General features: G+C 49.3%; 2 protein-coding genes across 2 annotated transcripts; both read right to left on the reverse strand.

The window, feature by feature from the left end:
* On the reverse strand, window positions 447–2055 carry LOC8054873 (UDP-glycosyltransferase 85A5). The gene has a single exon (XM_002462650.2). It carries the CDS (start codon window positions 2053–2055, stop codon window positions 568–570), a length of 1488 nt encoding a protein of 495 aa, XP_002462695.1. The 3' UTR covers window positions 447–567.
* LOC110432970 (BAG family molecular chaperone regulator 1-like) lies at window positions 11562–13543 on the reverse strand. Its single transcript, XM_021454348.1, has 4 exons — window positions 12975–13543; window positions 12615–12871; window positions 12362–12508; window positions 11562–12260 (listed from the first exon to the last, which is right to left on the reverse strand). Exons 1-4 carry the CDS (start codon window positions 13228–13230, stop codon window positions 11922–11924), a joined length of 999 nt encoding a protein of 332 aa, XP_021310023.1. The 5' UTR covers window positions 13231–13543; the 3' UTR covers window positions 11562–11921.

The following is a 15964-nucleotide window of genomic DNA, read 5'->3' on the forward strand; positions in this document are numbered from 1 at the left end:
AAGCATTTCTCTATTCTTAAAGCATTGACATGCATGGTCGTGAATGATGTAGTAGCTAATACACAATGTCATGAAATGAGCTTTACATGCACAAGCACTTCGTCTCGTTTTTCATCTTGTTGGCTTCTCTTGCTCATGGACAAAGCGCAACCTGGAAGGGGGTACCAGCTAGCTAGGTGTAGCATGAGCATATGGAATTGGTCCCCTCTTGAGTTTAGCTCACAGTCCGCCATCGGCAACTTGGGCTATATATATCTTTGTAACAGTTGCGATAATTTGATGTCTCTTCTATAAAGAAGTTTGAAACCAGAAGTTATTCTACTATCTAAAATTTACTGTAAGCACTAAAGACTCTTTTGTAGGGCCACAAGTAATCTTTAGTGACAGTTTGAGAACCTTTTATGTGAGTCCATGGTGTGTGTGTTTTTTTCAGAAGTGTCCATTGTAAATATATTTGCTCACAAATCAAGAAAACACAACAGAAAAAACAACAACTCGAGTCCATGTCCATATGATGAGTTCTCGAGTCCTGACCAAGATCCGATCTTAATAGTCTCCACTGCAGATTTAACGTATCTTGCGGTTGCGGAGCAGCACCTCATTGACAACAATGTCCAGATTGGTTTCCGCAGACCCGCCTAACATTGTCGCTCGGATGGCCTTCTCCTTCCAGTCCGCGGCACGCCGGTGCATCTCCCTCCCCTTGTCCCCGCCCATGGCCTCTCTGATCATCTCTGCCAGCTCTGCGCGTCTCACCTTGCCACCGATCTCCATCCCGACGCCCCATTCTGTACGCTTGTACCGGCAGTTGGTCTGCTGCTCCGCGAAGAAGGGCCAGCTGAGCATTGGCACCCCCGCGGAGATGCTCTCTAGGGTCGAGTTCCACCCGGAGTGCGTGAGGAACAGCCCCACCGCCTCGTGCGCCAGCACAGCCTCCTGCGGGCACCACGTCGTTAGCATGGCGCGGCCCTTCACGGAGGACGAGAACTCCGGCGGCAGCACGGCGGTGTCACCCTTGACAAGGTCCGGCCGGATGTTCCACATGAACGGGTAGCCGCTGCCAGCCAGCCCCCACGCGAACTCCAGCAGCTGCTCGTTGGACATCACGGTGATGCTCCCGTAGTTGACGTACACGACGGAGCCCGGCGCCTGGCCGTCGAGCCACTCGAGGAGGCCACCCTGCTCCTCCCAGAGGTTGGAGCCGAGGCCATCGAGGTCGCTGCCCTCCGCGACGGCGCGGCGCGCGTGGAGGAGCAGCGGGCCCACGGCGTACATCGGAGGGAGCGTCGCGCGCAGGGCGTCGAGCGTCGGCGCCTCGAGGTCGTCGAAGGTGTTGATCATGACGGCGTCCGGGAGCGACAGCCGCTCGGCCTCGTGGATGAAGAAGTTGAGCATGACGTCGCCGCGGTCCGTGGTGCGGATGAAGCTGGGGAAGTCGCGCAGGCGCACGCCGTCGCACATGCCGCGCGCGCCGCGGACCACGGTGTCGAGGTACGCGCCGTCGTCCGCGAGCTGCGCGTCGTCGCTGAAAGGGACGAGGCCCCACTGGACGAGCTGCTGGTAGTGGCGGTACCCCGCGAGGCCGCACGCGCTGGCGGTCCAGAGCGCGGCGCAGGGAAGGCCCAGCTGTTTCGCCGCGTCGTAGGCGAACGACATGACGCCGTCCACGACGAGGCAGGTGACGGGTGGCACGCTAGTAGGGTCGTCGTCGTCGTCGTTGAGCTTCCGGAGGAGGGACAGGAGGTGCGGGAGGCAGGTGGTCATGGTGGAGTAGCAGAGCGCGGGGACGTCCTGCGTGGCGTTCTCGTCGGAGGGCGGGAGCCCGTCGGGAATGGCGGCGTAGCGGAACCTCGGGATGCCGTCCAGCGCTTCGGGGCCACGCGAGTGGAGCAGGCGGCGGTGGTTGAACTCGGTGTTCACCATGGTGACATGGAAGCCACGGGCGTGGAGCAGCTTCGCCAGCTTCAGCATCGGAGTGACGTGGCCCTGCGCCGGGTACGGCACGCACACTACGTGCGGTGGCATCTCCACCCCCTCAGGCCCCGTCGAACCCATGATGATCGACCGTCGTCAACCGAGCGAGCGAGGTGCGCAGACTGATCAGGATTCAGGCGCAGGACGAAACAAAATCGATCCCAAGTCCGCGACAGGAAAATCGATCTACGTAGCTACAAGAGCAGAGTTTTGCATGGGTTTCTTGATTCTTCGTAGGTAACCTCTTTATATATACTCCAGCAGCAGAGTAATCATCCAACAGCAGTTCGTTGTGGCCAAGGCCACCGTACAACAAAAAATCGTTCGCTCAGTCGGCCTCATTGGCCAGCCAATATATAAGCCCTGCCGCGCCGCGTCAACGAGGAAACGGACAAAATGATTGTAGCACGGTATCTGCTCCGGCCTCCGGGCATCGTGGCGTTCAAAGGACCGCGACTGCGCCTGGACGGCAATCGCGACGTGGAAACCCACACCCGACATCGAAACGGACATCAGCCATGATGAACTTGCTTTTTTTCGCAATAACATAAAGCTCACGAACTGTAAATACTCAACCTCCGTTTTTATCAAGGTGTCGCGTTTGGTTTTGGTATATGCTGCACAGACCAAGGTGGCTCACCAGGTCGTCCCTATATGCTCCATCCGATTTGCCACTTACTACTACATCATTTATAATTAAAGCAGGCAAAAAAGCTTTATCGAGGCGGTTACCCAACTACCTCAAATCAAAGTTCGTGGTTAATATAATTTTTTTCGAGACGGTTTGATGTTTGCCTCGATTTATAAAATTAAAAAAAAAACAAAAAAAGACAGTGCATAAGGCCAGCGAGACACCCATGGGCTCATCAAGCATTCAAGCCCATTCGCACTGCCGTTGGCTGGATCCTCTACTGTCATCGCCCCCGTCGTCCAGATATGGCCCCAGCAGTCGCACGAAGCAGAGGGGCGTCGCCAAGCCAGGCGAGGGAGGAGCACCGCCGGCCTTTCTCATCGGGTGTGGGGAGGACCTCTGCTCCGCTGACATAGCGCCGCCATGGTTGTGGCTGGGAGGAGGGGCTCCGTCGCAGAGGAGGATGACATAGGGGAGGAGGGGCATCGCTGGTCCACCGCCAATCCATCGTCGGCGTCGCGAGCTCTTTCTGGTCGCCGAGGTCACGGCCTAGCCTAGGGCACGGCTTCCTGGCAACTGAGTGAGAGAGAGGTGCTGAGAGAGAGGCACTGAGGATTGGAGGATGAAAACGGTATGGATATTTTTCGACCGTATTTGAGATCGAATTCGTTTAGAGGGGTTCAGATCTGTCCGTATCCGAGTCCGAATATTTAACATCCGATACCGTATCCGTATCCGAATATTTAAATCGTATATTTATGATGTCGACATCCAATCGTATCTTATCCGACATGATTGACATTATCCGTATTCGAATCCGAATTCGACCAAAAATATGAAAACAAATATGATATTGATGATATCCGTCCGTATCCGATCCGTTTTCATCCCTATTGAGGATGGTGAGAGAGAGGAAATTGATAATTCTCGATTACCAAAAATTGTTTTTGAGTAATGCCCCCCCCCCCCCCCCCTCTCCTCCCCCCTAAATGGAAACGGTAACAATAACCAATAGAATGGAAACGAGAACGGTAAAAACATATTATCTACGGTCGATAATTACCGAACTCAGGCAGAGACATATGTCTCATCTCTGCCGAGCACCCAGGCCAGGCACCTAGGCCTATTGGCTAAGCCCGCTATTCACCCTCAGCCTTTGAGGCCTTAGTAATATTCACCCTCAGACTCTAGCACAGCGCACAACCTTTATGTCATTTTTATTGCTATAATAGTGTATGTGTATTGCCTCTTATGTCATGAATCATTACTAATACAATATTATTTTTCATGTGACCTAGGTTGAGCAACTTCAATAGTTTTGCAAATTTTGTTTGACAAATTTTATTATTTGCCAACTCCTAAAACGATATAGGGAGGGAAAAAAAGACATCTCCAAGTATTCGGCAATTTTGGTTTGGCAAAAATAAAATTCTACCGGTTCTTAAGATCAATGAAGAAACATCAAGTTGTCAGCTTGCTATAAAAGCACGCAAATGCATAATGTCAAGCCTATTCTAGGTGTGCATAAATGCCAAAAAAGAAGAAAAATTTGTCAACTTGCTATAAATGCCAAACCCAATTGTCAAACTGTTGGATAAGAGATTTTGAGAGTTTTGACAAAAAAAACAAAAATGTCAAACCTATTTGTAAAACTGTTGAAGTTGCTATTATAGTCTATATAGTTATTGTCATGTTGTGCATATATATTGGTGTGTTTAATGTATTTTAGATATCGCTTTCATAATTTTCAATTGTTATGATGTACTTTAATTTGATCGAATAGTTCCGTTTCTGAATTTACTGGAATATCAATGCCGTTCTCATTTTCAATAATATCATTTTTAGAAAAATACTAATATGAAACTGAAAATGATTCGACCCATAGCAATCGTTTCTGGCCATTTTCAGCCCACTTCATATCCAGCGGTATCGTCGATCTATCTCCTTTCTGCATGGCTGGATGCAAGCTAAAGTCATGCAAAGCGCCCAAATATTCCGAGCCCTGCCGCCCGGCACTTACGCATGGCACGAACGATGCGATTAGAACAGAACACGACATCTAATCGTGACTTCTTTCAAAAAACCAAATGCGGCACCTAATAAAAAAATGGAATAAGAAGTCAATAAGAGACTTTTATTTTTAACAGTGTTTTGTTTTTTTAATAAATCAACGAACAATAATTTCAATCATAACTTATGAGCCTAGCGAACCAATGCGGAAGCTTCTAGTATAATGAAGGCAGAAACTGAGGCTTTGTTCAGTTGAAGAAAATTTTTTGTTTTGGGTACTATAACACTTTTGTTTGTATTGTTAATTATTGGCCGATCATGAACTAACTAGGCTTAAAAGATTCGTCTCACAAATTATAGACAAACTATGTAATTAGTTATCTCTTTATTCTATATTTAGTGCTCAATGCATGTACTGTAAGATTCGATGTGACGAGTAACCTGTAGATTTTTTGGAAACTAAACAAGGCCTAAGAAAGACTAGAGATTTGTCATCTGGAGCAACAAATGTGACCAATGATGGTAAAAATATCTACGTTAGGAATAAGGCCTTGTTCAGTTCACCCCAAAACCTAAAACGTTTCAAGATTTTTTGTCACATCGAATCTTGCGACACATGCATAGAGCATTAAATATAGATGAAAATAAAAACAAATTTTATAGTTTTCGTGTAAATCGTAAGACGAATCTTTTAAATCTAGTTACTTAATAATTGAACAATGTTTGTTATATAAAACGAAAATACTACAATATCAAAATCTAAAAACTTTTTGATACCTAAATCCACGTCCACCTGTAACGACAGTGACGCGGAGAGTTGCGACACAGTGGCCAAGGCGAACTTGATTTGGAAAAAAAAAAATAGCATTCTCAAATTGAAGGCTCCTGATCTGAGGCATTCCTGAGCGTGGTTTTTCTGTCCTTTGTACTCAGGCCCTTCCAGTAGATGGGCCGAGGCCTGCTCCAAGTCAAAGGTGACAAACATGTTTACGATGGGATGGCATAGCATGATCGAAATAGACACCTGCGTATTATTCCCATCCCAAATAAATGTTATTCTCGCTAAATAACTTTGATTAAATATATATTAAATAAAATTAATACTTATGATATATAATTAATATTATCAGAAAGATCTTTAAATTTAATTTTTTACAAATTTATTTAAAAATACAAATATTATATAGTTTTTTTTATAAATTTAATTAAATTTATGACACGAAAACCAAAATAATAATTATTTTGGGACGGAACGAGCCACTAGTGACGATAAAAAAGGCGCATTCGGATTGGATCTGCTCCTTTTGTATGATATGACGTACTGAGCAAGACGCTTCGAAAGACCGTGGTGTGCAGGTAAAACGCAGGCACACAGGTCCCAGACTAGGCCTTGTTTAGTTCGTCTCGAAATTCAAAAAGTTTTCAAGATTCTCCGTCATGTCGAATCTTGCGGTACATGCATAAAGCATTAAATATAGACGAAAACAAAAACTTTTTACACAGTGTAAATCACGAGACGAATCTTTTAATCTTAGTTAGTTCATAATTTGACAATATTTATCAAATAAAAACAAAAATGCTATAGTGCGAAATCCGAAATTTTTTTGAACTAAACAAGGCCTTTGCAAAGCTGTACGCTGTACCATGCCATGGCCATGCCAAGCGCTGCTCGTGACTCCTGACGGTCGCCATTCCCCACAAAATTCCATCCCGTGCCCCGGACACGACGGCAACGCAGGGGTTCCTCGGCAGATATCGCATATCTCATCTGACCGTGATGAGGTCGAGACGAGAAGGCCGGCGTCACTAACTACAGCAGCCCTCCTGCGTGGGCAGCCCGCCAATAATTCGCAAAGCAGGAGGCGTCATGTGGCGTGTTTCCCGGCCACCGCAGCCAGCACGGAGCGAAGAAGCACCCGTACGTCGCCCCACCCCTGCCGGCCGCCATCGCAACGACAAGCAGTCGCGTCTCCCGTTCCAGCTGTGCACGTACTACACCTGCGACCACAGCGGCCGCGCCGCCCAAGTGGAACCGGCCGTTGAACCGCAACTACTAGCAGACACGGGCGCTGTCCAGTCCTGTCCTCTCCCTCATCAAGCATAGCACTTCGGCGCAAACCGCTCCTACTGCTAGCTAGATCCTGCAGGCACACAACTGCTCTAACCAAAACCAACCCAACCCAACCCAACTGTCTCCACGCAAGGTACAGGTACTATACTACTACGAAAGTAGCAGCAGCAGCAGCCATCAAGACGGTAGCGCCTACGTATTTATGGGTCAGTCGGTCGGTGTGTCCATGCACGGTGCACGGATGATGGTAACGACCGTAAAAGGTTGCTCTGGTATTGCTATGTAGGGGGCAGGGATCGAGTTGGTGTGTAGTATGCCTTGCCTTGCCTTGCCTTGCCGTGCCGTTCCGTGCATGTGCGCAAGCGCCGCGGCCACTTTTGGTTGCATGTGGGCCGGAGAGCACCGCCCCGACCCCGGGCAGGCGAGAGCAGGCACGCACGCACGCAACGCAACGCGGGGGCATGGCATCCGGCGCGCGGCATTACCCTGGTGGATTCCAAACCTGACCACCCGGTCAGGCTGGCATCGATGGGTGTGCGGCGTGCGCCCTGCGCCGGTGCGTTCGTTGCGTTGCGTTGCGCCTTGACCTGCCGCTGCCCGGTGCCGGGTGGCGACGCCGACGCGACGCGCCCCTGGAATCGATCTGCCGGAGTGCCCGGGGTCCTGTTTTTTTTCTCGCGCTTCACCGGCCGGGGCGGTGGAAAAGGTCCCGAAAGCAAGCAGTTCGAGGCCGTGATCCCATTCCCAGACGTGGCCAATTCCCATCCCCATGTAGCAACACACGGTCACATGACGCCAAACTGTGATTTGCATTGCATGCAACAGCACCGCACGCGCTGGTCCAAGCCGCGTTGCATATATATAAACTGAGAGAAGCTTTTGTCCCTGTCGAGCCAGAGAGAGAGAGAGACGCGCGGCTTTGTCTGCTACAGGCGGTAACAAGTGACAAAGACAAACGACGACGCCGACCCTCGTCCGTCCCTCGCCTGTACCGCGTCCGCGTGCCAATGGGCTAGCCAATTGAACGCCGCCGGAATTATAGCACGCCGGAATTCCTGCTCGTCCGGTCCGGCTCCGGCGGCACGCATGAATAAAGTATGGTTGTGTATGCATGGCCATGGCGCGGGCGGCCTGAAGCTTCCAAAAGTCCACTTCGACCTCATCATTGCCCACATTTGCCAACTCACGGGGGACGGTCCCCGGCCTCTCATTCCGTGCCCACAGAACAGTGGGACCCCCACATCTGATCTGACTCTCTCTAGCAGATGTTCTACACACGGACGGCAATGGCTCTCTAGTAGTAATCTCTATAGCACTACTAGCAGAAGGATGATCTCGCCCGCACCCAAATCAACGAACGGCAGATGCATCGCTGAGCTTTCTTTCTTTGCTGGCCTGGCCGGCCACTTGCATCGTAACGGAGAATCAGGTCAGCTGGCAAATTGGCATTTGTTTTGGCGCGGGCGCGGGCACGGGCACGGCCACCGATTGGGCCCTGGAAAGTGTGCTTCAGAAACCGCTTTCGGTCTGGACACGACTTCTTGTGGGCCTTTGAACGTGCACGTGGTCTTCTCTTCCCCAGAATCCAGAGTTTACTCATCATTGGGACTAGAAACAAACCGATTGTTCAGCTGACTTCCATCTACACATCTACTAGTAGGAGTACTCGTACATGATACGAGTACCAGTAATAAGTATACTGTCAGACTTCTTAAGAAATACGAACTGCGAGGCAAACTGGGAGCAAAATGGCAAACTGGGAGTATTATAAAATGTTGGAAAGGCTCATCCTAAAAGCCCTTTATTCGATCAGAAATTAATATATGAGAAACAACTTCAACTGAGACACAGCACACTACTGAAAGCGCCTATATGTACAGCACTCGATTTTTGAGCTATGAGTTACTTATATAAAAATTTGTGAATAAGAGAAACGGTAAAAAAAAATGATACGGAGTACAAAACGTCTCTGCACTTTTAATATGATGGAGGGAGTACCTATGTTGAAATACGGACCTGGTGCAAGTCACAGTGTCTCCGCTTGTGCCTGTACATGTCCTAGGTTTAAACGTCAAACCAGCCTGTTTGCAGAGTTTGCAAGGGTAAAGCTAGAGGCCTAGATCAACTCCAAGTAGCGGTGGAAATGGATGTCTGGAAATCCAAATACCTTGCAAAGTTCGCAAGAGTAAAGTTGCTAGATATTTTTCTTCCGTATGTCCCATATAGAGCAACTCCAAGTAGCGGTGGAAATAGATGTCTGGAAATCCAAATACCTGAATCTATATCTAGTAAAACTTGTAATATAGATATCCGCATATGTATCCGTTCATAATGTAGATACTAAATGGATGTATCTGAAATCGAATTCGTTTTCCAGTAACTTCACTATTCAATTTCTGATGAATATTTGATAAAAATATGGAATACCTGACATTTATCTGTATCCGCAAATAACAAAGTAAAATGAATCTATTTAAAATTTTTCTCTACATGACTAGTGACTGATTATTTACTTTTCATATTAGCTGCTGTAAATATTAATATTATTTTACTATTAACAATACATGAAGACTAAATTAATTTAAGTATTTTTTATTAAGTTCCATGCTAATATATTTGATGCAAGTTATTTCATATAATTTAAGTAATTTGTAATTTTATGATAAATATTATATAAATAATGATTGATTAATTGATATATTTAATTATTAAATATTTATTAATAACAATATTGTTTTTTATGAGCTACTCTTAGCTATGTCATATACCCACATACTTTAATCTCTACTTGTGCAATAATTTTGTAATTACAAAAACATTGATAAAAAATGGCTACTTGTTGCCTACCATTCTTATTGGAATTTCTTTATTTGACCTATCGTTTTATTAAATATTACCCATTAATTTAGTCTACTTCGATACTGGATATCACTTTGGTTATTGATGAACTTAGTAGTAAAATTCTATTCATGTATGTTGAATTTTAACAATATACATTTGGAGTTGAATTAAGTAAATATTCAAAAAAATCTGAACTTGAGCATTTTGTATTCATATTAAAAAAATATGTATATCCGTATTCAAATTTGAATTAAATTCTGGTAGAAGGCGATATCCGGATCTGATTCCAAAAGAATCCAATTTGTTTACATCCCTAAAGAGTCTCTTTTATATCCATATGCATTGATAGGAATAGAGATTTTTGTGAAAAAAATTGTTCTCCAACAACTTCTTTAATTGAAGTCTAAATATTGTTATCCTATATGATTTCTCGCTAGCCAAAGATGAAGAACGGGTTTGCTCTCTAGAGTGCGCATAAGATAAAGATAAGTCATTAGAGGGTGGAGAGATATAAAAAGCTACTTTCATTTAAATGGATCTTCAAATGAGGATTAGAGAGTGAGCTTACTCCTAAGATGCTCTTAAATGACCATTCATCCATCCCAAGTTATAAGTCACTCTAGGCAGTCAGTAATTCGGTTTGGTTCGGTACTTCGGTTTTCATAGAAATTTGGTTCCTTAGAAAATAGGTACCGATTGGTTCCTTCTAAAAATCGGTATCGGGTAAATTCGGTTTCGGTACTTTTGGTATTTACTGAAAAATACCGAATTGATTGCATGGATAGTATTAAGTGGTTGAAAAGCTAATTTTAACATAATTTGGAAATGACCTCATAAAAATAATAGTGCCAAATACATACATATACAAGTCCACAAGATTATACGAGTAGAGTACCACCTGTATGAAATATAATAGACTTAAAAAATAGTGATATTAATAATATAACTACACTCAAACTCAGCATATTTCGATAATTTTGGTTCCCCGAGGTAAAGTACCAAATTTACCAAAGTAAATTCGATTTCTAAAAAATAGTAACCGAACAAGGTTCCAAAATTTGGTATTTTCGGTTCGGGTCTTGGTATTTTGTGCCCAGGGTGAGTTATAAGACGTATTGACATTTCAAGATTTGTAACTTTTACTATGTATCTAGACATAACATACACCTAGGTGCACAACAAAAAGTTATGAATCTAAAAAAGCTAAAATGCTTTATAATTTGGAAGGGGGGGGGGTATGATTCAAAGTTTTGTCCTAAAAACTCATTTTTAGCATCAGGATAAGTAGTGGTACTATCAAGATTAATTTTCTCCAGGTCAGCCTTCCTTATTTTTATGCATGGTTGCATACAACCTCTTTAATTACCAGCATGCTGCAATTATATCTAAGCGTAAACCGTAGGCGATTAATCAAGTGCCATGTTCTATTATATCCGAACTGCCTCTAATAAACATGAGTACTATGGTCATTTCACCTCACATTACTTTGTCCGATAAATTTTAGACAAGTGCTGAGGCCCTCCAAGGCACTCTAAAAGTTTCATGTGAGATTTGCCAATCCAAATTGAAAAGGAAAAAAATGCCCATCCAATAATTACGGGGTTTCCTGTACTTAATTTTTTTTAAAATTTTCAAGATTCTTCGTTATATCGAATCTTACGATACATATATGAAACATTAAATATAGATAAAATAAATAACTAATTCTACAGCTTGATTGTAATTTACGAAATGAATCTTTTAAATTTAATTAGTCCATAATTAAATAATAATTAATAAATATAACTGAAAATGTTATAGTATTTAAAACCAAATATTTCGCCACCCTTAGTATTCGAAGCACACTGCAGACCGCACACGGTTTCGCGAGCGCGAACCATAGCGCACCGCACCCAGCCAGACACGAATCGGTCGAGCCGAGCAGAGCACCCTCACTCGCCCCCTCTCACACACTCTGATTCAGGTAGTCAGACCTACACAAGCATTGCAAATTTGCACTGGAATGGAAATCAAGTAATCATACACGACCAAATATACATGCTATTTATATGTGTGTATATTTTCATGAAAATTTCTTCATCGTCATGGTAAGAAGACCACCACTTATTTGCTGTCACTGAACAACACGCATGGATGGATCCTCATGACATGAGGAGGAGTTGTGAACTGACGGACTTTGACTCACTCAACTCACTGAACACACTCGGCGCACCGGGGTCGGTCTCTGTTCTTTTTGTAGATATATAGTAGATATACAAATCGAAAGGAAATGGAAGAAAAGAAGAGAAAAAATAGAAATGGAAAGAATCCACAGAAGAAACAATGGCACTAATGATCCATGGACAAAGGGAGGTACCGTCTGATCGATCAACCGGCACGCGCTGAGGAGTGGCTTCAGAAGAGCTCCCAGTCGAACCGCGGGATCGGGGACGGGGAGGCGCCGGCCGGCGAGGTGGTGGTCGCGGCCGCCATGGTTGTGGTCACGGCGGCCGAGGACGTGGACGGCACCGACGACAGCAGGTCGAACGACTCCCAGCTCTGCGTGGGCGGCGCCGGGGAGGGCTGCTGCTGGAAGTTCCGCCGCTGCGACACGGGCGGCGGGCGCGGCGGGAGGTGCGGCGCGCGGGGCTTGGCGTGGCCGTTCATGTTGCCGTTCGCCTTGGGCGCCGCCGCCGCCGCGTTCTTCGCGCGGATGGCGTCCAGCGTCTCCACGTACTTCTGCACCCGCTTCTCCTGCACAATCATCGGGTTGGGCGGCGGCGGATTGAGCTCTCGGCGCACGCGAATTCGTCAAAGAAGCGGCAAGAAGTTTAGCCTGCAGCGCACGTACTGACCTGCATTCGCCGCTGCACCTTGACCTCGCCCTCGGCGGCGATGGAGTCCAGCTTGACCAGCTCGTTCATGAGCGCCTCGGTGAGGGTGACCACGTCGGCATCCACCACCTTGCCGCCCTTGCTGACGATGGTCTCCAGCGCCGACACCTGCACCGAATTGAGTAGTGCGTTTAACAGCCGAACTCAACACCCGACCGAGGTCACCGTGAGCTAGAAGAACTACTAGTAGGTAGGTTGCTCGATCGATCCTTACCTTGGTGGCGAGCTTGTCGACGTCGAGGCTGATGCGGGAGATGGACTTGGCGGCTCGCTCCGCCTTGTCGGTGCGGCGCTGCTCGAGGAGGCGCTTGGCCTGCGCGGCGGGGTCCTCGAGCAGCACCATCTTGGAGCGGTCCTTGACGCCGGCCATGTCCAGGAACGCCTTGGAGTCCCTCTCCTTGTCCTTGTACACGAGCTTCTGGTCCTCGGGGTGCAGCCCCGTCCGCGCCGACAGCAACTTCTTGAGCTCACCTGCAGGAGAGGAGAGCATCGCCGGCCATCTCGATCAGAAAAGCAGCTCGTAGCTAGCTAGGATCGCCAGCCAGGCGCGGTGTGTGCATTCTACTGGGATTACCGAAGGAGGCCTGCGAGTTGATGTAGATCTCGTGGTAGACGCCGTTGAACTTGACCTTGACGCGGATGGTGGGGACGGGCGCCCCGGCGGGGGCGTCCGCGTCGGGGCTCCGCTTCTGCACCAGCATCCCGCCCGGACGCACCTCCCACTCGTCCTCTTTCACCGCCGCCGCCGCCGCCGCCGAAGCCGGAGCCGGAGGAGGGGAGCTCTCCCTCATCGCGTCGGCGAATGTACCTTTGGGCCTGGCGCGCATCATCTTCTCATGGTACGTGCACGCACCCCCCGCGCGCGCGAAGCGAGAGCAGAGAGAGAGGGACAGAGAGAATCAAATCAACCGCTCCTCGTGCACGCACGCCAGCAGCCACAGCAACCAAGAACAGGCAAGCAAGCAGAGTCAGCTCTGCTCTGCTCTGCTCGGCTGTCCCCGGAACGATCTCTCTGGCGCGAGCAGGCGCGGATTAGGCGGCGGCGCCGGATCTGGGGAAGACGGGTGCGCACGGTTCGCAGCTGCAGGTAGCGCAGGTGCCTCCTCTCGGCTCTCGGGACTCGGCCTCAATTGGGGAAATCAGGATCAGGGCCGGGGCAGCAGGCAGGCAGAGAGGTAGGTGGGGGGGGGGGGGGGGGGGGGGGGTTAGGAGCTGAGGCAAAGCCAGCCGAGGCGGAGGTGGAGAGGAGGGTGGGGAAGAGAGAGCTAGAGACAGAGAGAGCGAGACGACGCGAAAAGAGGAGGGAGAGGGAGGGAAAACAACAGCGCGTGTACAACTCAGGGACAGGGCAGCAGCGGAATATTTATACCGATAAAAAAAAACGCGGCATGCGCGCGGGTGACGCCACGCGATCACGGCACAGGAAACCAGGCAATCCCGCCGCCGAGACGGAGCAAAAGGTTTTTTCGTTTTCTTGCCCAGCTCCGGTCCGGTTCGTTTCTTGCCGTGCGGTTTTGACCGTGGCAGGAGGGAGGAGGTGAGAGCGGGTGGGGGTGGGGTGGGCACTGCTGGTGCTGGGCAGGCAGGCAGGCATGCTTGCTTGGGAGGACGGCCACGGCCTTGCCGGTGCCGGCGGGCGGGGGGGCGGGCAGGCGGAGCCGCCAAGCAACCGTTGGCGCCGGCGCCAAACCGAACCTGCCTGCGGCCTGCCGCATAGCCGCGCGCCGTTGGGCAATGGGCATCGACCGCCTCGCTTTCTTCCGTGCCGAGTGTTGTGGCGGTGGGCATCGGCAAGCAAAAAGGCACGTCGTCTGCAACAAAAGCTAGAGCTGGTGTCGATGGTGGTACTGGTGCCTTCACCTCCAAGTGTCCGTTGTGCCGGGTTCGGATCGGATCCGATCGGTGGGAGTGATAATTGGAAGGAAGGCGCGCGATCGACAGCAGGTCAGCGACCTCAGCAGCAGGCCAGCAGGCATCATGCGTGCATGTCAGCAAAGAGTCACACCGGGAGAATTTCGTGACAGTCGCCAAAAGATACAGTACCAGCACGTACTGTACAACGTACGTATTTCCTTGTTGCCAGAGAATTTTTCGTTCGTATCGTATGATGGAAAAGCGGCAGTTTCGCTGTACTGTGAGTGAGTGGCCCCATTTTTGTATCTCTCGGTGAGAAATTATTAAACGAGGCTGGCGCCTGGTGGGTAGCTATAGCTAGCTACATGATGATGGCTGACGATGATGAGAGGTCAGGTATGCGGGCGATGCCCCGTACTATGGCAACAGGCCTTGTTCCCAAATCTGTCGAAGCGGCGCGACGGGGCTGGTGCGCGACTTGGCGAGAGCGTGCATTCCAGTTGCTTCCTCGTCCGCGTAAAAGCTCTTTATTTTGCTGCGTGTAAAAATGTACATGGATTATTTCACGGGTGCAGTTGGAGCATGTTTGTCAACTCGAGTAAAAGGTGACCAAAGGCTTTATATTTATCGACACAAGCATATGTGTATACCTAGAAACATTTTTGTGAAAGGATGAAATGACCCCAAAAGGAGCCGGGCCCGCGCCACTTGGGCCAACCACTCCCGCCAAAAGAAAGCGAGCCGAACGGGGATTCCTATTTCCAGTGCGGCGGGGCCAGTCCAGGCTGCAGGACCCACCTGTCACAGGCCAACAACATCGCGCAGCCGAGCGGAGCCACCCATCGGTGGCGCGAGGAGCCGCACCGACAGCGGGTCCACGCGGCGGGCAGGGGAACCCCCCACGTCGGCACCCCGTGGGCCGCCCCGGCTCCGGCGACGTGATCGGAAAGCGACCGTATAACCTACGGGCGCGGCCGGGCCCGGGCACCGGTGACTCCTGACCCGGCACCCACCCTACCACCCACGGGCCACGGCCACGACCGCGTCGCTCGCGATCCGAATCCGACCGACGCCTACGCTACGACCAAGCGAGGCGCGAGGAGACGAAATTCCTCATCTGCCCATGCCTGCAACCGCAAACGGTAGCATGCCATGAGCTCCCGAGTCACTTTTGCCCGTAGATTTGTGGCCAGTAAAAAAAAAAAACTGGATTCTTTTCTTTTGGCTGTGCAGTGCAGCACCTGCGCACGTGCGGTTTGGCCCTGAATTGTTTTAACTGCATGTCTGCATGCAGCAGCAGCATGGCAGCTGCGAGTAGTGTCGGCTGGGGTTGGTTTGCCATGCCAGCGGGATGTTTGACTCGTCTCCTCATGACGGCCACCGCGTCCGGGCCAATGTGGCAGCCTACTCGGCGGCAAGCAGGGCGGCAAGTCGCTGATGCTAGCTAGCTTAGATGCTTGCACTCGGTGCACTAACCACTAACCAGCTTCGGATACCCTCTTGACAGAGAACTAATCCTCCGCCGGCCGGTCCCTTTCCTTTTCCGAGATCGACGATGATGCATGGCAGCGCATTCCGCACAGCAAGTTCACGAGACGGAATGGGCTATCTACTCCTCCACTACTGATCCGCCTGGCCTCCCCTCCCGGAATGGCAGCGAGCACACATGGCGTGCTCGGCGTCCATGGCGCGTCCTGCCTGCGCGACCTC

This window comes from Sorghum bicolor, chromosome 2 (genome assembly GCF_000003195.3).
Source record: "Sorghum bicolor cultivar BTx623 chromosome 2, Sorghum_bicolor_NCBIv3, whole genome shotgun sequence".
NCBI classification, from domain to species: domain Eukaryota; kingdom Viridiplantae; phylum Streptophyta; class Magnoliopsida; order Poales; family Poaceae; genus Sorghum; species Sorghum bicolor.